Source organism: Bactrocera neohumeralis, chromosome 5 (assembly GCF_024586455.1).
Source record: "Bactrocera neohumeralis isolate Rockhampton chromosome 5, APGP_CSIRO_Bneo_wtdbg2-racon-allhic-juicebox.fasta_v2, whole genome shotgun sequence".
Classification (NCBI taxonomy): Eukaryota; Metazoa; Arthropoda; class Insecta; order Diptera; family Tephritidae; genus Bactrocera; species Bactrocera neohumeralis.
The window spans coordinates 57,001,589-57,024,941 of NC_065922.1; the positions used below are offsets into that span (position 1 = coordinate 57,001,589).

General features: G+C 36.5%; 1 protein-coding gene across 1 annotated transcript in view; it reads left to right on the forward strand.

The window, feature by feature from the left end:
• The window catches only part of LOC126758794 (carbonic anhydrase-related protein 10), a 171,246-nt gene that overhangs the window by 87,108 nt on the left and 60,785 nt on the right, over positions 1 to 23,353 (forward strand). Inside the window, exon 3 of the mRNA XM_050473176.1 lies at positions 2,738 to 2,788. Within this exon, the coding sequence (XP_050329133.1) occupies positions 2,738 to 2,788 (51 nt within the window). The remainder of the gene's footprint in view (positions 1 to 2,737; positions 2,789 to 23,353) is intronic.

The following is a 23,353-nucleotide window of genomic DNA, read 5'->3' on the forward strand; positions in this document are numbered from 1 at the left end:
AAAATTTAATACAATTTAGTTCACTCAATGTGGATAAAAGTGTTGTAAATACATTGATAGGTTGCAACTTTTGTACACACATCAAATCCAGCTGCTGCATAAGCGACAATGTAAATGTAAAAACAATATGCTAATAAAAGCTTCATTTGAATTGAAAATATACAGTTTTGTCACCTTAAAAATTCTCAAAACAGCGGAATTTTAATGTAGTTGTAATTGTAGCTTACATACAAATCGAATAAATTATTAAATTGTAAATTGTCTAACGATAAATATGTACTGTTATATTGAGAAATGTCGTGCAGATAGCCGAATATTTCATGTTTGACTAAATTTTGCGGGCAATATCAATATCGTACTTTGTATGATTTCATATACGTTATGACAAACAGCGACCCGAAATTATAATTTAATTCTCGGAGGGAATCATAATTCAAAAAAATGTAATTTGGCAAGTTGGTGGGACTGTTTTTAATTAATATTATTAATTAAACGCAACCTGTCATTTGAAGCAGCTACTTAAGTCGATACACAGGAGTAGTTTTTTCAAATTTTTTTTATTTATTGAATCTGCTTTCTTTCAAAAGTCTAACAATAAGTTATAAAATCTTAAATCTATTTAAAAACTGGACAAGCTTAAGCAAGTGATTGAGCTGTTTTGGTGATACGTTGCTCTTTAGTACGCCGGCATATCTCTCCTTTTTGGGCGTGTTTGATCGCAGGAATGTACTAAAGCATTAGCTACTGTGTTTGGGTGATCTCGGAGTTTAGATATATGTGTCATTCTGCTGTTCTCTACTTCATTCTTTACTATAGGAATACCATAATGACCTGGATATTTTCATTACGCATGTACCATGGCGGATACGTGATTTTTTTAAGCGCTTACGTTTGGAACATTTGTATCATATCAATATTGGTTGCACAGGTTGTATCCTACAGTTGAATACTATATGTCGAAATCGGCTTTGAGACCGCATTGTATAAAATCCCTTTGTTGCTTAGGAAAGTTTAAAATTTTTATTTCAAAGCCAATTTTGCCTGTCGTTCTTAATGTATGAAATATTCTACTTTAACCACGAATTGTCTATTATTTAAATAAGCCTCCAATGTTTTATACAATTCGAAAAGTAGAATATTTGTAATATTATATAAAAGTTCTTTATACCAATCCTTATCAAACGACTGTACTACGTCTAGAAATATTGCTGAACAGTATTTTTTGTGCTCAAATGCTTTTCTCATTTCGTTGGTAGTTCTATTTAATTGGCCAATCGTGCTATGTTTTGCACGAAACCCGAATTGATGCGTCGGTATTATATTAATATATAGTTATTGGGAGGTAGACATCTTTGATAGTAACACTTTTTCAAATATATTAGAAAGACAAGGTTGAAAACTGATTGGTCTGTATGAAGACGGCTGCGTTAAGTCATCTATCAGAATAATCTGCGACTTTTCCAATGTAATTGGTTAGTATCCGAAACTCAGAATTGCGTTGAAGAGCAAAGAGAGCACATCTACGGCAGTATCATGTCCTACTGACTTTTTTGGATTAATACCTTTTATGGTCTTTTGGGTTTTCCAGAGAAAATTTTGCTTGGTTGAATTTGGACATAGATCTTTGTGTACTTGGCTTCGTTAGCAGAGTGCATTACATCTGGTATGGATTACTTTGAAGGCGGCAAAATAAATTTTGATCATAATTAAATATTTTCCGTTTTATTTACAATTTCCGCGTACTTTGTTGTCACAATGTATGTAATATATTCAATTTAACAGTTATCTAAAATAGCGTAAGGTGACATGAGCTAAATTAGATTGATTGATTTGTAATAGAAAACCTCAGTATGTCTTTCGGCTGCACTTGATTATAATTTGAAGCTTCCAATTTCAGGGAGTTAGTCATAAATTATTTATAAAACAAAAATATACAAACTAAATTAAAAGGAGTTAAATTTCATTGCATTGTTTGTGAAGCTTTTGGTTTAAAGACTTAAGGTTTATTTAATTATTTTGTAAGATCAGACTCAGCAAAATCTCAACTCCGTTTAAGTACTTTTTTACAAGTAAAATATTTTTAAAGCGTGTTGATTCGAGGAACGGCAAATTGTTCATTAATATTTCAGGAATTTTGTTTGTTTTATTCCATAAGTTGTCTATATTTGTTTTTAAAATTGAATATTTGTAAATGCTTGGTGGAATTTTATTAACCATTTCCCACAAAGTTGAAATATATGTATATTGAAAATTTACCCAAATACTTTAATACTAATAGGTTTCAATGAAAATATTTTTGTAGCCTTAGCAGGGTATATTAAATTTGTCAAGAAATTTGCATTTAGGTATGTCCGTCTGTTTGCATCGATCTTAAATTATTCACACGTCCTTTTCTTTAATGAATGATCGGAATGAAGTGCTTGAATGTACAACTTTTTCATTTTCACGAAATTTTGTCTAAAGCAATAGTTCAACCACTGAAGAAATTGCAAACAATGCAAACTGAACGATGGGAATCAAGGGCTTCTAAGCAATCTTTTGTATTTTCTTCTTCTTGTTTAATAAACTCATCATTACGCAGATATTTTTAGCTGCATAGACTGGAGGACAAAAAAAACTAAACACCGCTTCAGTTTATTACATATTTTCAAATCGCGTCTAAAATATAAATATTGAGTTAAACTGATAAATATACAAAAAAGTTATTTTATAAATTTATTTGTTTTCTAATTTACAGTGATATTGGCAGTTAGTTGGGAAGAATGGTGGACCTATGACGGCATATCAGGTGAGTAAATATGACTGTAAACTGCACATATTTGGTTATTCAGTAGTATTTATGATTTTATAGATTTCGTAATAGCTTATTTTATTGTTTCCAATGTTCATTACAAATTTACATAAAATACGTTTTTGCCGTAATTAAATTTCATAGAAATACAGTAAGCTACGTTATTAATTACGCTTGTCAAAACCTTGAAATATGTAATAACTATGAATAACTATGAATAACTTATAAAATTGTTTAGTTATTTCAAATACTTGAATTCTGCTTTGGTCAAATAACCGGCATTTAATTCACAAGGCAGCAGTTGTCATGGCATATGAGTACCATATTGAATTTATAAACACATTTTTGCTACTTATAGTATAATATGATAAAAGATATGGTGTTATATAATGAAATTCTAATTTTGCTAAAATTTATAAATATAGAGAGAGAGAGAGTGATAGAAGATGGACACGGACGGTCATGAAAACCGCCCTACATCGAAATATTATTATTATTAAGATTGTAATTGCTTACATTTAAACAAAAGACTATTATGTATTAAATATTTGGAACATTTTATTTAATATAAAGGCAGAGGAGGAAGACACTAGGTCTTTAATCATGCATATCTAAGTTTTTTGACTAAAATTTATATGAAAGGAAAAAAAACATGGCGCAGAATCGTCTTGAAAAATTCCCTCCGAAGTATAAGAAAAATGCTCTTCGAGAGCAGGAACTGTACAATTCTTCATAAATCGGCCATACATTTGAGCATTCATTGTGTCTTTTGACTTTGAGAGAACTTAACGGTTTTACAATACATTTTTCTTCATATCGTTCTGTAGCAAAGTGGCACACAAAGGACAAGTTTTCGGCGCACTGTAGGTCGAACGTTTCGATATTGCTCAAGTATCCAGTTCTTATACTTGCTTGCCTATTCTAGACAGAATTTTTCCATTTTTTGGAAGGTCTTCCAAACAAACCGGCTTCTCGCAACCGTTACCTACTCTGCCCGTATAGAAACAGCACTTTTGAATCGATCCTTAATACTTATCATTTATATTATGCCATCAATCCTTTTGTTAATTGCACGTTTTTTATCACGAATCAACTGCTTATAATTTTCACCCATGTTTCTCTTTTTATAAACACAATTCAATTATAACAAAATATCACTTAATGAATCACTTACATTTGCTGTCAACTCATCAACAATATTTCAACACGAGAAATCTCTTTTATTGCTTTGCAATTTAATCGGTAAATTCCCAACATTTTTAATATATATATAGGATTTCTTACTGTTAACATTTCTATAACTGGTAGTGTTTGAGCTATCTTGAACTATCTTGAACTATCTACCCACAAAGTCTTTCTATTCTATTTCTATGCTAGGAGAGTTTTTGATATTACATAGCTTTATACATTTTCTAAATCGATAAGAAATACGGAATTTTCTTGGAATAATCCTCATTTGTTCATTTACATTAAAAGCTAATTTATAAAAAAGTTAAATATAATTCTACCTATTTTAGTAGCTCATGCCATGAATTTTAAATGCATAATTTGGGTAACTAAGCACAGTTACACTTATATTTCTATAGAGAAATAACTCTTATATCCATTTAAAATCAGAAAAATTTAGTTTAAAGCTTTTTCTGAACTTCTGACAACCGCTGAAGTGCTCCCTTTTCTTCCTAACTCATTTTGAAAGAGAAGAAAGCCAAGACATTCAAATTTAATTTGTCAAATAATATTTATAAGTTTCTCCAGCCACGAAACGTATGAAGATGGTCAGAAAAATTAAAAAGTATGGGAAATTTGGCGCATTTTGTGCACGAATAACATATAAAAGCAATCATGCAATTCCTAACAAATTATAACCGAAATTTATGCAGGAAACGAAATGAAAAAAAACGCATAACAGAAGTGTGCGCGTTTCGGCTGCATGATCTATGAGCGTGAGCATTTATGTATGTGTGTGGTAGACTAGTATGAAAGAACAGATGTGAACTGTCAGCACGTGGGTGGCTGTGAAGAGAAACGAATAACCCGTTTTATAGAAAATTTTCCACCAATAGATTCCATGTATAAACTGAACTTTTTTGAGTTATCTCATTATACATATATAAAAAAAAACATTGAAAGAAATTTGTTTATGTATGAATATGAAAGAGTGACTATCTATTCATTATTTACACACTAGCGGTTGACTCAGCAACTGAGCGCATTTTATTTGGTTTTATTAATTGACACAAAAGAAGTTGAAGTCACAACCATTTACCAAAACCTCCTTGAAAGCGATTACTAATAGCAATTGAATGAACGATATTAAAACTTTTCCTTCACTGCAACCAAATCCCTTCTATGAATCCAGACAGCGCGAAACCCATGCACTTACAAGCACACTTGCATACAACGCAATTTATATTGGCTTGTTCAATATTTATAGGAGTGTCGTGGCATTTGCATTTCGGCGTACGTGTCTGTAGTTATGTTTGTGTGAGAACGTGAAAGATTTCCTGTGACTTCCGGTTCTGAAGTGATAAATATGACACTCACAAAAACGCGTTCCGTTTGCATTGCATATTGCACCGTCACGCTCAAGCTGCTAACTGTGTCTTAATACGTTAAATCTGTGTGCACTATTTATATTAGGGTGGTTATTTTTTTTTTCAAAACTAACAATGAAATAAATTCAAAACCGGTAGAACTCACAACCTTATATAAAAAGATCTAAATAACAACTACAAGGACATTAATTATAAAAGGTTTCAATAGGGACGCCGCAAAAGTAGACCAAAAGGGGCAGCAAACCAGTGAGACAAAGAAGTGCCCGTAGTATCGAAATATTACTGCCGATAGAGTTTCAATTGAGGAAGATTGTCAATCATTCACACATCGTTCTCAAGCGTTGGGCATCTCGTTGTGGCGAATTTTGCGAAAAAACTTGGCCTACATCTTAACGAGATCACATTATCTGGACAATCAGTAGGCAAAATTGTTATAATTGCTACAAATTCGACTAAGTATGCAAATAAGGTTAAGGAATTAGCCGGAGCAAAGGCAAATCTTTCAGCTGTTTAGCGTACAAACAGAAGACATCTGAAAATCCAAAAATAAGACCCTTCTGAATAAACTACGCAAAGAAAAACGGCTTCGATTCGGGAAAGAATACATGAGCTGGAGTGAAACTGACGCTCGACTTAATGATTGACGTTCAGTTGTCTTTACTGATGAAACACGTTTTAATTTAGGTGGCTCTGATGGCTTTTAATAACATCCTCACGATTTGCGAAGAGTTGAGCCGAAATGTTGGGGGGGTAGTGTGGAGTGCCATTTTATGGAACAATTGACTTGATTTTTATCGATCAGAAAATGAACAGCGTTTGCTTGAAAACATTGTCCGTATTTCCAAAATAAAGGAATCTCTTTGGACCAATTCCTTGGATTTTTCAACATGACAATGCTCCTATTCATATCGCTCGAGTAGTAAAGGAGTTTATTTCGAATCAAAACGTTAATTTCATGATCTGATCTTAACGTAATTGAAAATGTTTGGGGCTGGTCAACACGGAAGGTATACTAAGATAAAGAAATATTAGCTGCAGTCATTGAACGTGCTTGGAGCTAAATTTCCTTGACTAACATAAATTCCCTGTATTATTCTATGAAGGACCAGATATATGAAGTTATTCTTAACTACTCCTTACTGAAATTATTATTTTTTATTTCTTATACTATTTAAAACTCATCAAAGACTTTGTCAACTGTGCCACTGGTGGGGGGAATTTAACCATTCAATTTTGAACATACACATTAAAAATTAACACGAACTATGATTGTTTTCAAGTTTTTAACTTTAGTTTCCTGATTTCGTGAAATAAAACATAAATATCAGCTATGCTACAGACCTTATTTACTCTAACATACAATATGTCCCACTCTTACGTACAACCATTTATCAAATATTGTACTTCCACCAATGCTGCACCTTCTCGATTTTTGTTGTGCACTATAAACACAAATTGAATTTATTCAAGCCAGAAAACAAACACATATGTTTGTAAGTGTTTCCGTCAACTCGTTCATCTTTTTTGGTAGCGGCAAATCGTGTTGCCTGTCAGCTAAACGTCATCACATATCTCTTTGATCTGTGCTCACGACTTACAGGATAAGCTTTATCAGGCATACCACATTCCACTTATGACTCAGCTGGTTAATAGTTTATATTGATCTTAGCTGCCAAATAATTTGATATTAGAAAGTGTTTAATTGCTCATATTATTCACTACATTCCTACCTTAAAATACATCAATAAAAGTTAGAATCAAAATTAGTAAAAAAATTATAATTTTTAAGGTACGTACTACAGTGTGCCAAATTTTAAACAATTTTTTCCAGCGAATTTCAGCTCAAAACTAGTCATTCACAGCTGATTTTTTAATAATAATCGTTTCAAAAAAGTGTTAGCTTCACACGCTGTATGATTTGTTACATCATTCTGCAGGAACTCTTCTTGGTTGGTTGTGCTTCTACGCTGTTAGACGCTCATGCTTACAGAAATGTTCAAGATATCTTATTTAAGTCTAATACTCAGAAGTCGCTGACCTCACCGTCCTTCAAGAAATGCGATTACTGCAGTGACCCCATGATGGAGCGCAAATTTGGTGTGTGATTCGTAGGGAGAGAGAGACTCCGTCGCCGAGTACTGAAATTCAAACCGGTGTTTGAACGTCTATTCAGAACTCGCATCAAAGCGAAGTTCTTCAACATATTCCTGATTTGTTACCCAACGGAAGAGAAAGCCGATGTGACCAAAAATGTCTTCTGTGACAGTTGCACCCGCCACGATGTCAACATCATGCTTGGCGAATTTAACAACATCCCCAAATGGGTTGAGGCTGATCAACTTCACCGGGGCCCAAAGTGTGGTTATCCGTAGTACTAGATTTCAGCATAAGAAAATACATCAAGCTACCTGGCTGTCTCCAGAACGTAAAGCCACCAACCAGATAGATCATGTTGTGATAGACGGAAGACACGTCTCCAGTATTCTAGATATGCGTACGCTCCGAGGTCCTAACATCGACGCGGACCACTATCGTGTTGCAGCCAAGATACGCAACCGCTTCTGTGTAGCAAAAAACGCACGTCAACAAACACCCGGAAGGTTCGACGCTACAATTACAACAGATAGCATAAGGATTTTCTATTCGACTGGCACTCCTGCTCTCTGAGAGCACTTCTCAGCAACTCGATATAAGGGAACTGTGGGGCGGTATTTCTAGCTCCTTTCGTACAGCTGCAAACGAAACTATTCGTTTTCGGAAAAGTCAAAAGAAGAGGTGGTGCGTTGAGAAGTGCCGTGTCACCGTGTAGAGAAATCAGACTGCCTACCGCGCAATGTTGCAATCGATGGGACAGATACCGAGAGATGAGAAAAGAAAGAGACAGAAATGTGTCAGTGCGAAGAGTTTGACAAGCTGGCCGACAGGGGTAAGGCTCGAAAATTCTACTAAAAGATACGGCGACTAACAGAAGGTTTCATACTCTTGTATAAGCCCCAGAATTGATTTAGTGACTGATGCCCAGAGCATACCAAAATTATGGAGAGAACACTTCTCCAGCCTGCTGAATGGCAGTGAAAATATAACGCCAGAAGAAGGTGAACCCGATTCCCTAATCGATGACAATGGAGCGGATGTTCCATTGGCCGACCATAAATAGATTCAAATAGCAATTACCCGGCTGAAGAACAACAACACATAGAGCGCATTGTGTTAAAAATTAAACCCCACCGTCAACGAACTGATTGGATCTTAGCAGTATGACTTTAGGCTTGGACAATCACCAGCTGACCAGATATACACCACCACCAAACATATACATATATACATACATATATATAGAATTATAAAAACCGCCTTTAGAGGCATTTCAGCAACGCAATACAGTCGTTTTGGTTTTCGGATTTTCTTTTCACCCAGTGGAATTGCGATACTCTCGCACAAACTTTTTAAGAAGACACCAAACGCCATAACGATTCGGTCGCAGCTTTGCGGACATTCAAGAGACATAACTACTTTTGATATTGCACATCGCACCTACTTACACCCGCTGCACCGCTCCGTGACTTGTCGCCTTCGCTTGATGTTGCTTGCTGCGTCTAGTAGCAAAGTTCTTAGTGCTAAATTCCTATGTTTCGATTTGCTACACCTGAGCAGTATGTACAGTCGCGTGTGGCAGTACGTGTGAGTGATACTCTCACTGGCATTACTCTTTTTATACCTGTTTTCACCACATTTCTGCGTTTGCTGCTTCGCATTTTCTTTTTCTGAAAGCATCTTTTGCAATTTTCTGCTGTGCTGGCATTTACTGTTATCACCATCGCTTGCACCATGGCACCTGCGTTGTGTTTGAACATCTCGTATCATCGATTCAGACAATAGCATCTCTATTGCTTGCTTCTTTTTCAATGTTTCTCCCTCGAGAACGGAGTATGTAAGCGTATTGGTGTTGCTGTTGCAAACAGATCTTAAGATTTTCCTCTTCAATGGTGAGAACTTGAATTATGTTGAAAGACTATTATATAGTGAATTCTTCTTGCCAGTTGAGATCTATTATACAATAAGTTGCAAGCTCTTCATGATAATACAGTATTTATCATCTTGTTTTTGGAAATGCTGATAAATACTCACAAGAATAGAAAAAATATTTCAAAACTCTTATATTCCTAAGCAGCTTAATATGTATTTCATGAGAGATTCGATTAAGAGGAGACACCCTTCCACAAAATTTCTAAATGTGTTTACCCCGGGCAAGAAAAATCGTAAGACATGCCTAAGTTAGTAATAAAGTAAATGTGTATTTATCTTTTGAACACCAAATCAATCAGAATGGCGAGTCGATTTCATTTCTTAAAGTTCATCTGTTTATGCAAAACTATACAACCTACTACTCCTGTGCCCACAAAGTCAAAAACAACTTATATACTTGTAAAATGGTAATAGTAATATTTGACCAAATAGACCCCGTCTAGCACGCAGTGAAAAATATATGTATAGCAGCCGTGGCTGAGAGGAGTCGATTCGACGCCGTCTGAGTTGCTGAGACTTACGTATAGAGCGACTCGGCACATTTTACTTCGAGATCTTAAATTGAAAGCGTAAAAAATACAACTGAAGCCGCTTGACCTTCCCAAGCGACATTGATTTGCTCTATGAGCTTTTGAAAAGTTCCAAGAAGGTCTGCCGTTTTCGAGCCAAACTTTGTTCAAGGATGGGGCCATTTATGACTAAATTGATAGGTAAGCAATCGAAACTACCCCATCTGGGAAGGAGAGCAATCTGAAGAGATTCAAAAGCTACCATATTATCTAGAAAAATAAGGGTTTGGTGTGATTTGTGGGCTGGTGGAATCTTTGGTCCATATGTCTTAAAAAATGATGTTGGTAGAACGTAGCCATCAATGCCGACCGTTATCGAACCATGATAACAGATTTTTTGATACCTGAAATTAAAGCACGTAATCTTGGCGACATTTGATTTCAACAATATGGCGCCATTTCGTATCAATCAATGGATTGATTGAGAGAACATTTCGGTGAGCAGATAATTTCACATTTTGTGCTGGTTGATTGGCCCATAAGATCGTGTGATATGACACCGTTAGACTTTTTCTGTAGGGATATGTAATGTCTAAGGTCTATGCGGACAGTCGCCCTTCACTTTTGTCATTCACCAGTTACAAATCGAAATGTTCGAAAGAGTCATCGAAAATTTAAAGAGTGGACCATCTGAGACGTAGCCACGGCCAACATATGAAATAGGTAATCTTCGAAAAGTAAATGCCAAACAATGTTCTTTCGAATGATAAAAAACATTCTCCATTAAATTTGAAGTTTCTGTGATTTTTCTTTTAAAAAAGTACGGAACATCGAAATGAACTTAGTATTAGTATGATGATAAATATCGAATAATTAGTAATTTATATTAGTGAATATGAGTGATTAAGTGTACTATAATAGAAGTCAGAAGTATACCAGAAACAAGAATACATGGGTTAGACATCCAGTTACGAATATTGAGCTTACTTGAACCATAATCTGTAGACATTTAGAAATATTCACGTATTGAACTCTTTCAAATTGCGAGATCACTAGTTCTTGGCAATGCCTTCACTTAAGCCTTCCTACTTGTTTTCGCATATAGTACTTCTTCTTTTTGTCATTCATAATTGCGTGGCAATACCATTAACCGATTAATGTACTTCATGTTTTTGCTTCCGCACTGTGTCAATAGACACACATTTGCTTTTCAAGTCCTTTGTACAACAAATATTCGCAAGTACGCAAGATAAAGATATGTCACGCATCATAGCAAATAGATTGAGGCGAATTTGAAAACCATTCAAACGTTTATTGACCCCCAGGAACATGAATACATAGTACTGCACGTTGCTTCCGTTAGCAGCAAACAAAAGGAAAGTGCTCACGTTAAGAAAATGTGCAAAAATCAGTGAAATCCACTCATAAGTATGTAACATTGATGGTATCAGCTTAATGGTTGATGTTGACGACGACAACAAACAACCATAGCAATCTAACATCTTTTGAGTCGTGGCAAAAATTAGGTGACTGATGCTGTCACATCGATATAATCGGTGCGACACGATTTCTGCGTACTGGGCTACTACCAGCTATTGAAGAAAAACATGATCCCGAGCGTAGCGACGGCGGGTTGGGCACTACTTGAGTGAGTAAACCCATCGAAAAACACACTGAGTTTACAGTAAGAAGTGGGTTGATGAGATTTTTGAAGAGCAAAACAAATTATAGCTTTAAAAATCACAACACAATGCTCAAAAATATAATAACGGAAATTCAGACAATGACGTAGCCTGCTGTAGGTTGCGATGAGTTGTGGAAAGATGGATGGCAAGATAGGGGATAACTCGACGCATAGTTGTAATACTCAGACGGAATGTTGCAACTTAATGCTAGATTGTAGTTGTGGCGCCAAATTAGATACAGTTATAAGTTTACAGTACTTATTACTATCCAAGTGAAAAATATGTATTCCAAAAATTTATTAATCAAAATTATTTATTGCTGGTAGTTTCGTGCGTTCACAAAATTGACAACATTTTATATCCGGAAAACCGTGTAGTTACTTAACCAAAATTATCAAAGCAGAACATGTTATTCACAGAACTATAAGTGGTAATATACAACAACAAATAAACTGCGAAAATAGCATCATCAGAAATTCTGAAACCTCATGGCACCCACTTTTGACGCAACTACAGTTAGGCTATGTAAGTTTCACTGACTGATCACCAAGAGGTGGAGTAACACTTGAACCGATTCACCAAATTTTATCCCTATTTCCCCTAAATAACCTGGAAGTCTACAGCCATGTTATTTAATGGATTTTAACCTTGTTTTGGCAAAATCAGAATAATTAAGAAAAATAGTGCGATGATTCTAGCTCGGTTTCTTCCAAGCGACTTATAGAACTGACATCCTATAAAATAGCCGATTAGAACATCTACGACTGTGGAAAGGTAAACTTTTATTTGAGTGAAGAGTTCACTGGGTTTCTTGTGGTTTACCTTAAACCAGAAAAATCTGGCGAATGCAGAAGCGTTTGCAATTAACCAGAGGTTGTTATGCTCGCTTGAGACCTATACCTGTCCATTCTGCAGCTACTTAGACTGAATTATAACTTTGTAAGCTCATCACCACCCAAAGTGGGTTAATTATGATAAACTAGATTGATGCTAGGTACTATGCTTTACTAACATACTTTAATGACTGCACTTGGAAAATACTGCAATGGTCCGAATCCCTGAAACTTGAGTACTGGTTAACTCCGAACAATATGTTTCTGCCAAACATCTCTCTCGGCTTTGATACTTCCATAAAAAACTTCATCTCACATATACATACTTTCGCCCAAATTTCTCAAATGATATGTTTAACAGTAATTCTAATGTGTCAACTAACACAGCTAACGTAATTTTAGGGTCGTCCAAAATCATTCAACAGTTCTCCAACTATTCACTAATGAGGTTGTAAAACACAATCCCAACAAATCAAGAAAATAGTGAGAAATGAGTCTCTGATATACATAAATATATATAAATATTTTTTTTATAGTAACCTAGTTTACTCCCTATTCATGTCTTTTCCATGGAATCACCTGATTAAGTACTCCTTCGTGGGACTTATAAGGCATTTAAGTCTCCTCTATGGCACGGACTGACTGCCACTGAAGAAATACGTGTTCTCTGCTCCCTCTGTACACGTTGGACAAAACGAACAAACGTCGTGATTAATTTGGAACAGATACTTTCTAAAGCATCCGGGACCACTCAGTATTTGGGTTGGGTGGAAATTAAGGTCTCCATGTCGTCTGTCTATCCACGAATGAATGACGTGGGTCTATCGTCCTTTGGATGAGGTTTACCGCCGCTGTTACCACACTGTAAGGCTCTATCTGCTTCTATCCGCCTTGTGGACGGCTCTGATAATGAGTATAGTCGTGTTAAGTCCCCTTGGATATCAATAGGCGTCATGCCGGCTAGTATTTCAGCAGAAACCCTTGATATCGTTATATACATAAATTTTGTGTGCTTAGCCAGTATACGCCAAGTGTTCCTTAAATTTTAACTTAATATAACATTTACGAGATACTGAAAGGTGCGTATTTCGTAAAGAGCTTTGATTATATCTGCCCACTTTGGAGAGTTGAACGCATCTCCACATCTGGGGTAATTAGATATTATATAAATAAATTAAAATTAATGAATTATTTTTTATTTTTACATATATATTTGTATGATTACAAACAAGTATGTGTATATATCAGTGACCGCCCTTAAGGGGCTTTACCAGTGTGACGCATGAAAAATTAGGCGATATTCGTGAATTTTTTTAAAAGAAAGTACTAGATTGAATGTTTCGACATTCTATGAACGTAATAAAGTATAATTTTAGCTATATTAAAAAATTATTTTTTACAAAAATATTGAAAAACAAGTAAGGAAGGGCTAAGTTCGGGTGTCACCGAACATTTTATACTCTCGCATGATAAAGTGATAATCGAGATTTCATTATACGTCATTTACATATTTTTCAAATACCGTATTTTTGTAAAGTTTTATGCCGCGATCATCATTGGTTCCTAAAGTACATATGTACTCGTATTATACAGAAAAAGCATCAGATGGAATTCAAAATAGCGTTATATTGGAAGAGGGCGTGGTTGTGAACCGATTTCACCCATATTTCGGACATGTCATCAGGGTGTTAAGAAAATATTATATACCGAATTTCATTGAAATCGGTCTAGTAGCTCCTGAGATATGGTTTTTGGTCCATAGGTGGGCGAGGCCACGCCCATTTTCAATTTTTAAAATAAGCCTGGGTGCAGCTTCCTTCTGCCATTTTTTCCGTAAAATTTAGTGTTTCTGACGTTTTTTGTTAGTCGGTTAACGCAGTTTTAGTGATTTTCAACATAACCTTTGTATGGGAGGTGGGCGTGGTTATTATCCGATTTCTTCCATTTTTGAACTGTATATGGAAATGCCTGAAGAAAACGACTCTGTAGAGTTTGGTAGACATAGCTATAGTAGTTTCCGAGATATGTACAAAAAACTTAGTAGGGGGCTAATGCGATCCTCTGTGCCAAATTTCACTTTAATATCTTTAGTTATGGCTTAGTTATGACACTTTATAGGTTTTCGGTTTCCGCCATTTTGTGGGCGTGGCAGTAGGCCGATTTTGCCCATCTTCGAACTTAACCTTCTTATGGAGCCAAGGAATACGTGTACCAAGTTTCATCATGATATCTCAATTTTTACTCAAGTTACAGCTTGCACGGACGGACGGACAGACGGACGGACGGACAGACAGACATCCGGATTTCGACTCTACTCGTCGCCCTGATCACTTTGGTATACATAACCATATATCTGACTCTTTTAGTTTTAGGACTTACAAACAACCGTTATGTGAACAAAACTATAATACTCTCTTTGGCAACTTTGTTGCGAGAGTATAATAACGGAATTATGTGCTATCTGCGGAAGTGCCGAAAAAAAAAGTGACTCAACTGCTGGCATGACTCCGGTCGATTGAGCAGCTAAAACAAAAAAATTCAAAATGTTTATTAAACTTAAATATATTTTCTATACAATGAACTACGATCCTTGAAAAATATCAAAAATTAAGAAAATGGCGTAATTTTGGAAAAAAAAATCGTTTTTTACGAAAAAATGGTCGTTTTTTTAATGCCAAATTGACAATTTTCAACCAAGCAAAAAGATCGTAGTATATTGTATAGCAAATGTATTCAACTATATCTAACTATATAGTTTGAAGTCGATCGGTCAATTTCTCGTTGAGTTATAATGTCAGTAATTTTGAAAAATGTCGCTTCGAGAAAAATGCGTTTAAAGTTTCACTTATATATGTTTGCACCTCTGAGCGGTCGCTATTTAGAACGCTGCCATTCAAAAACTATTTAAGATACGGCCTCACCGATTTCACAGGATATTTTTGAATATATAAACTATCGAAAAAGCAAAAAAAAAATTTTTTTTTGAAAGTGTCACCCTGGTATAGCCCCTTAATACGAAAGAGGAAAAAAGTAAATTTCGCTGCACTGAAGCCATTACATCCTTTACACATGCTGGACTTAAAAAGATCTTTGTTCTGATTTTCAGCAGTTCAGTAAGGATGGCAGGTGATCCAATCAGAACAATATGTCCAAGAATTGTAAAAATTAGCTTGGATTATATTCACATATACTTTAAAGGGGTTCCCGATGTATTCGTTTTAGGGTTGAAAATATTGTGACAAATTTAATATACCCTGTTCAGAATATAACAAAAACGATCTAACCGAAAATAGTAGAACGCAATTCAAACCATAAAAATTTTACTGTTTTCTACAGGTCAAATAAAAAAAAATTAATAGTGGAAAAAATGCAAAATAAACTTTTTCTTTTGCAATATACAAATTCCAATTTAATTATGTTTTCTACAGGTCAAATAAAAAAAAAATTAATAGTGGAAAAAATGCAAAATAAACTTTTTGTTTTGCAATATACAAATTCCAATTTAAAATTCAAAGCATCGTAGATTTTTATGCATTGATAAAAGAGAAATTGTGTAAAAGTACCTAGGACAGACATACATACAGTTGCAATATACAGAAATTTGTGGTGAAATAACTTTGAAGTTGGCAAGAACAACACGCTGCCAGGCGTCAACTATGCGGAAGCAAAACGGCCACAGCACCAAAAACCGCAAATGCAGCTGCAGACAGAGATAAGAAGAACATTCCTCAACCCGCCGCTACTTACAGTTATATATTTTGTTTTACATACACATACAGGTACATGCTGATTACTTTGTATGTTGGTATATCAAGCGTCGGATCACAAACATAAACGGTCTCTCTTTCGGAGAAAAGAAATGCAAAGCAACAGAGTTGCCAGCATTCCAAGCTGAAAACTGAAAAAACGTAACTTTCAATTTGCAATAGAGTATTTTAAAAATTTAAAATCAAAACCAATAGTATATAAACTTAAAAATAAAAATTAAATTAAAATTTTAAATCGAAAACTTTTGTTTTAATAAATAAAAGAGTTGACAACCCTCGTTGGATTCCGCTGCAAGCCACATAATTTATTCTCACCTGATTTCTCTCAGCTTTCGTGTATACTCATTTATAACTGTACATTGTGTTGTATTGTACTATGCTTGGAATCGCTTATAAATGTGTGGAGGACCCTAATGAGATTACCGATATGTGGGACGCTCACGTGAAGCAAATCACACATGCAAATTCTCAAATAGTCGTGCACCCACATCTTCAGCACTCTCATATGCGAAACAAAGCTGCGAAAGTCTGCATTTTCATCATGTGAAGGTATTCATTTTGTTGCTGTATGCCAGAGTTTTGCTGCTTTGCAAGTTTGTTGATCAATGCTTACTGCGAGTTTGTTGGCAGCAATATAATCCAGCGCAATAACAACAAGTTGAAAGTTGTCGGTTGTGAATTACTCCGTGTGTTCTGTATATTTTCGGTTATTTGTTATATTCGTGAACAATATGTATTAGTTTAACGTAAAAATTTTTTTAGTTTCTAAGATATGTAAAGGATATAAGCACAGATGGTACAATAAAAGAAACTCAAAACAATTCGCTATTGGGTTCTACGGCATCTTGTGTGTTTCTGACATTGAACCAAACTGTTCGTTCTTGAGCTTCACATGTAGTGTTATGAAGTCAAAATGTAAAATAATTTATCTAGTTAATTTTAAAATCGATGATGAAGAGTTCCCTAAAACATAATGTTACTTAGTTAGGTAGGTAAAGTGGCTGTCTGATGACGCACCTAAGCATTTGAAGATCCATTCTGAAACGATCATGACTAAAAGCGACTCATTCTATTGTCGCCTCTCTTCCTCTTTTTTCTTCACCGCGACTTTTGATGACAAAAAGTTCTCTTTATCGACATCCGAGACGTCGTCAAGAAACAAGCTTTGCACTCGCATTGAAGATATTTTAATTCACCTCTTCTTCCATCTCCTGAGAGCTTCTACAATAGTCATTATATGGTTTCACAGGCTGCTAGCATTTCTGGTAATCAGACAGTGACCTGTTAGTCTTAGTTGTTTTTATGTCATCCCTTTTGAATTTTAATAGTCAGATAGTGCGGCGCTTATTCCATTCATGCATTAGCGCGCTTCTTGAGCAATATTTGTAACATCTTTGTTGATTAAATATATATATAAGTACGTACTATATATATTTTCCGGAAACTAGTTGTAGGATGGTGCCTTCTCTAGATGGTTCATCTGCTTCACAGTTACTAGGAACATCGCTCTGTTCTGGAACCAATTGCAGGTTTATCGTAAACTAAGATGTCCCATAGGTTCGATATCTTTGCGGGAATACGAGTATTGTTTTATACTGTACAATTGGTACTATTGAGTATAAAAACATTCGACGCATGGTGACGTTTCATTTAAATCCGTTTATCTCGCCAAAAATGCCTCAACTTGACTGTCCAATAGAATCACGCTATGCCCAGCTGAGCGGAATCATCTATATAGTAACTATAAGTTGCCCAAGTTACCCATTTCATTTTCGTCAATTTCTGTGAAGTTATACCTTATTCTGGAAAATAAAGTGCCAATTTTGAATATCTAAAATAGTAAGTATCGATGTTGTTTCGATTTTAATATTCATTTTTGTGCGTGGTGAAATTTCACTGACATTCGAACGAGTGTTTACATAAAAATTGAGGTTAAGTTTGTTTATTCAACAATAGTAGTAGCCAATTTTGCATATAAAACCCGAGTTTTAACTTACCCTCGTCCTCGGAACCCGGCGATTCCCGACGATAACAGCTGGTCCGGAAACGTCTGGAAATCAGGCACGGAAATTTTCCCGGCTCTGTCGGGAAATGTTCCCGATTTTTATTCACATTTTTTAGAAAAAAAATATCCGGCCGGGTTCGAACCCTAGGCTGCGCAAGTGACCTGCCAGCTTAACCACTACGCCACGGGCGACTTTGAAATGTAGATCTCAAATATGATAGACCTTCGCTAAGCTGTTAAACCGGTTTGACAGACAATGAAGAAAATTAATCTCCGAATGGAGGAATGCACTACGATAGGGACTGATGGATGTGCGGTCATGCTGTCAGATATCGGAGCAGTCAACGAAATTCGAAGAGAAGCAAAAAATGTAGTCATGACTCCGTGTTTCTCGCACAAACTCAACAACAGTATTTCAAAGTCAGTGAAAGTTCGATTAATCGAAAACGTTGCCAGTGCCATACGAGAAGTCGACAAATTCTTCAAGAACTCATTTCCAAAACGTGTGACTGTATTAGCAAAGATACTTGGTGAAAAAATTGTCCAGTTGTGTGAAACAAGATGGGTAGAGAGGCATAATGCTCTCCTTCAATTTGTTGCGAAGTTACCGTTGATCATCGAAGCTCTGTCAAAAATCAGTGAGTGGAAGAACAGAGAAACAGCAGGCAAAACAACAATTCTCATATCGGCTTTGTGCAAGTTCGAATTTATCGTCGGGCTCTTCCGACCCCGCGACATTCTATCGCTCACCCATTCGCTCAGCGTAGTTCTTCAAAAGAAAGCAATTGATTTGGCGAAGGCATCAAAAATGATTGGGAAGTTGCTTGCCACGTTGGAAAAAAATAGGGAAAAAGTTGATGAAATATTCCGATTGATTTGTACAGAAGCCAAGAAAATGGCGGAAAAACTCGATATTGACGAAGCGATACCGAGAACATGTGGTCGACAAACGAAAAGCGAAAATTACGACGTGAAACTTGCGAAGATTACTACAGGGTCTCTGTCTACATAACTCTGCTGGATACCATCAAAGAAGATTTGGAAGCTCGTTTTTCACAAGAAGTTTTGGATGGTTACCAATTGAGTGTGTTGCTCCCAGAAAAAGCAAGTCTTTTAAAAGAAAACGAAATCGATGATCTAATCGCATGCTTGATAGAAAGATTCGGGAATCTTCTGGATGATGAAAAAAGCGTACAAAAATTTAAATTCAAAGGTGAATTAAGCTACTGGCAATGTCACTGCCAGCAGCAACAAAAAATTGAAGGCAGCGAAATTCCAACTTCAGCACTGGAAACATTAAGAAAATGTGATGTCGACATATTCCCAACAATCCACACCTATCTCCGAGTATTCTGTACACTTCTCGTAATAAACGCGAGCTCTGAACGTTCTTTCTCTTATCTTCGCCGCATCAAAACATGGCTTAGGACGACCATGCTCCAAGAAAGACTAGTTGGATTAGCGTTGCTTCATATGCATCATGACATCGAAATCACCGCCGCAGAAGTCATCGAAAGATTCGCAAAACTTGGCAGTCATCGTTTTGCGTTATGAAACACGCAATGTAAAAGGATTTTTATACTCTCGCAACAAAGATGCTAAGGAGAGTATTATAGTTTTGTTCACATAACGGTTGTTTGTAAGTCCTAAAACTAAAAAAGTCAGATATAGGGTTATATATACCAAAGTGATCAGGATGACGAGTAGAGTTGAAATCCGGATGTCTGTCTGTGTCTGTCTGTCCGTCCGTTCGTGCAAGCTGTAACTCGAGTAAAAATTGAGATATCGTGATGAAACTTGGTACACGTATTTCCTGGCTCCATAAGAAGGTTAAGTTCGAAGATGGGCAAAATCGGCCTACTGCCACGCCCACAAAATGGCGGAAACAGAAAACCTATAAAGTGTCATAACTAAGCCATTAATAAAGATATTAAAGTGAAATTTGGCACAAAGCTTCGCATTAGGGAGGGGCATATTTGGACGTAATTTTTTTGGAAAAGTGGGCGTGGCCCCGCCCCCTACTAAGTTTTTTGTACATATCTCAGAAACTACTATAGCTACGTCAACCAAACTCTATACAGTTATTTCCTTCAGGCATTTCCATAGACAGTTCAAAAATGGAAGAAATCGGATAATAACCACGCCCACCTCCCATACAAAGGTTATGTTGAAAATCACTAAAAGTGCGTTAACCGACTAATAAAAAACGTCAGAAACACTAAATTTTACGAAAAAAATGGCAGAAGGAAGCTGCACCCAGGCTTATTTTAAAAATTGAAAATGGGCGTGGCCTCGCCCACCTATGGACCAAAAACCATATCTCAGGAGCTACTAGACCGATTTCAATGAAATTTGGTATATAATATTTTCTTAACACCCTGATGACATGTACGAAATATGGGTGAAATCGGTTCACAACCACGCCTTCTTCATCTGATGCCTTCTCTGTATAATATATACATTAGGAAATGAAAATACAATTCAATACTCAAAGTACACAAATTGATCTAATCTAATTAATTTTACAGCAAAATAAAAAATATGTAAATGACGGATAATGAAATCTCGATTATCACTTTATCATGCGAGAGTATAAAATGTTCGGTGACACCCGAACTTAGCTCTTCCTTACTTGTTCTGTTTGAATTTTTAATAAAATGAGCCACTATGTAATGCATGCATATGGTGGAATTTTCGGTTATAACCACTTTGTTTACGTTAAAATTGGAATTGATAATTTTTGTTTCATAATTTGTACTGTATTTCTCTCGCAGTAATAAGTTTGAAACACAAATCGAAGGATAAATTCAAAACTCGAACTAGAGGACAAAGTGCCCATATAACTTGTGGTCTTAGGTCTGAGGTTTACGCTATGATTCTACACAAATTCGTTTAAAGTAACTACAACGAGAAAATCAGGCAGACAAGGGAGCCGAATCATTTCCAACCGTCTTAGAGAGAGCGGTGGGTGAAATGGCGCTGATACAGCCAAAAACCCATAACGTTACAATAGTGTGTAAGGACTTAGACGAAATTACAACACCAGAAGAAATCTGCGAGGCACTAAAAAAAGAGTGTGGGTTCCAAAACTTGGAGAAATCAACCGTGAAAAATATGAGGAAATCCCGAAGTGGCACACAAATATCTCTTAATTGTCTGCGCGCTCAAGACGCTAAAGTTGCACTAAAATTGGGCAAAGTGAAGATAGGGTGGTATATCTGTCGTCGCCAGGCGAAGACGCCACCCACTTAGTATCCGGTGTACAGAAGGAACTAGTTGCAGCATGCGACGCAACTATGCGCAGGACGAGATACAATAACAATCGAAAGCCGGTATACTGGTGGAGCGACGAAATTGCCAAGCTGAGGAAGCTCTGTCACTCAGCTAGACGTCGCGCACAACGAAACCAGGGAGGGGAAAACGAAATCCGCCTCAGAGAAGCATTTAAATGCCAAAGAAAGCTCCTGAAGTCAGCCATTATCCGTAGTAAGAGATCCTGTTTCGATAGACCCCTGGGGATCGGCATACAAAATTTGAATGTCGAAATTCAAAAATAAGTCGCAGCAACCTAAGAACGCATCATTTATGAAAAATGTTGTCGAAGCGTTATTCCCCACACATGCATCAATTTCCTACATTAAAAGAAACGAAGCTACGGAGCCACCTCTATTAGTCACAGAAAACAAACTATTGGCTATTGCGAAAAAAATCAAAAACTCTAAAGCGCCTGGAGTAGATGGTATACCAAATAGAGCCCTTAAAGAAGCCATAACTCTTAGACCCAGTTTATTTATTAGCATGTACAATGCGTGTATATTAGAAGAGGTGTTTCCCGATCCGTGGAAGATTCAGCGCCTGGTTTTACTCCCAAAGCCAGAAAAGCCACCAAAAGAACCTTCATCATATCGACCCCTTTGCATGCTCGACACGATTGAGAAAATGTACGAAAGCATTGTAAGAAACCGCTTGGTACTAGCTATCCAAAACGCCGGCGGATTATCAGAGAGACAATACGGCTTCATAAAAAAGAGATCCACTATTGACGCACTACGAGAAGTCGTCGATATTGCGAAATGTGCAGTAAGTGGCAAAAGATGGAAAGGTGGCACAAAAAAGTATTGTGCGCTGATTACCCTGGATGTCAAAAATGCGTTCAACTCAGCAAAATGGGCAGACATAATTAAAGCCCTGGATGAAATACCGGCCCCTGAGTACCTCATAAATATAATGACGAGCAATTTTAAAAATAGAAAGCTGATTTTTGAGACGGACGCAGGCACCAAGAGCTACTCTATCTCAAGTGGAGTACCACAAGGCTAAGTGTTAGGCCCACTATTATAGAACCTTATGTATGACGGGGTGCTAAGAAGACAGCAACCAACAGACGTGAAACTAATAGCTTATGCGGAAGACCTCATGGTGGTAGCAGTCGCCAACCAATTAGCCGACCTGAGAAATAAATGTAATGAGTGCTTAAATAGTCTACGCCAATGGTTCTCATCTATGAGTCTGAAACTGGCGGAGGAAAAAACAGAAGTTTTACTGATAAGCACTAGGAAGTTAGAAGAACGAATAGAGCTCACCATAGGGGAATGCAAGATTACCGCGCGGCCGCAATTGAAGTATCTGGGGGTAATATTAGATTCCAAATTAAAATTTAAAGAACACTTGGAGTATACTTCCGCCAAGGCAAACAGAATTTATAATGCACTATCGAGAATGATGACCAATAAGGCTGTGTGCGTTCCAGTCGGCGATTCTTAATAGCTAAAGCACCAGTATGGATACAGGCAATGGATATAAAAGCGTATGCAAAACAAGTAATTGCAGTGCATAGGCTTTCTGCAATTCGGATAATAAGTGCTTTCCGGACTATATCAACCGACGCTGCTGAAGTATTAGCCAGCATGCCGCCCATTGACATCCAGGGAGATGAACTCGAGCGTCTATATCAATTATCAACGCCTGAAACAATATCGGTAAGGACAGAGGAGAGAAACAAGAGTACTAAAATGTGGCAGCAGCGGTGGACAGACGACATGGGGACTTAGATTTCTATCTGACCCAAATACTTAGTGGACATGGATACTTTAGAAGCTACCTTTTCAGATTCCACAATGACATTAGTCCAAACTGTCCGACATGTACAGAGCATATAGAAGACCCTGAACATGCATTATTT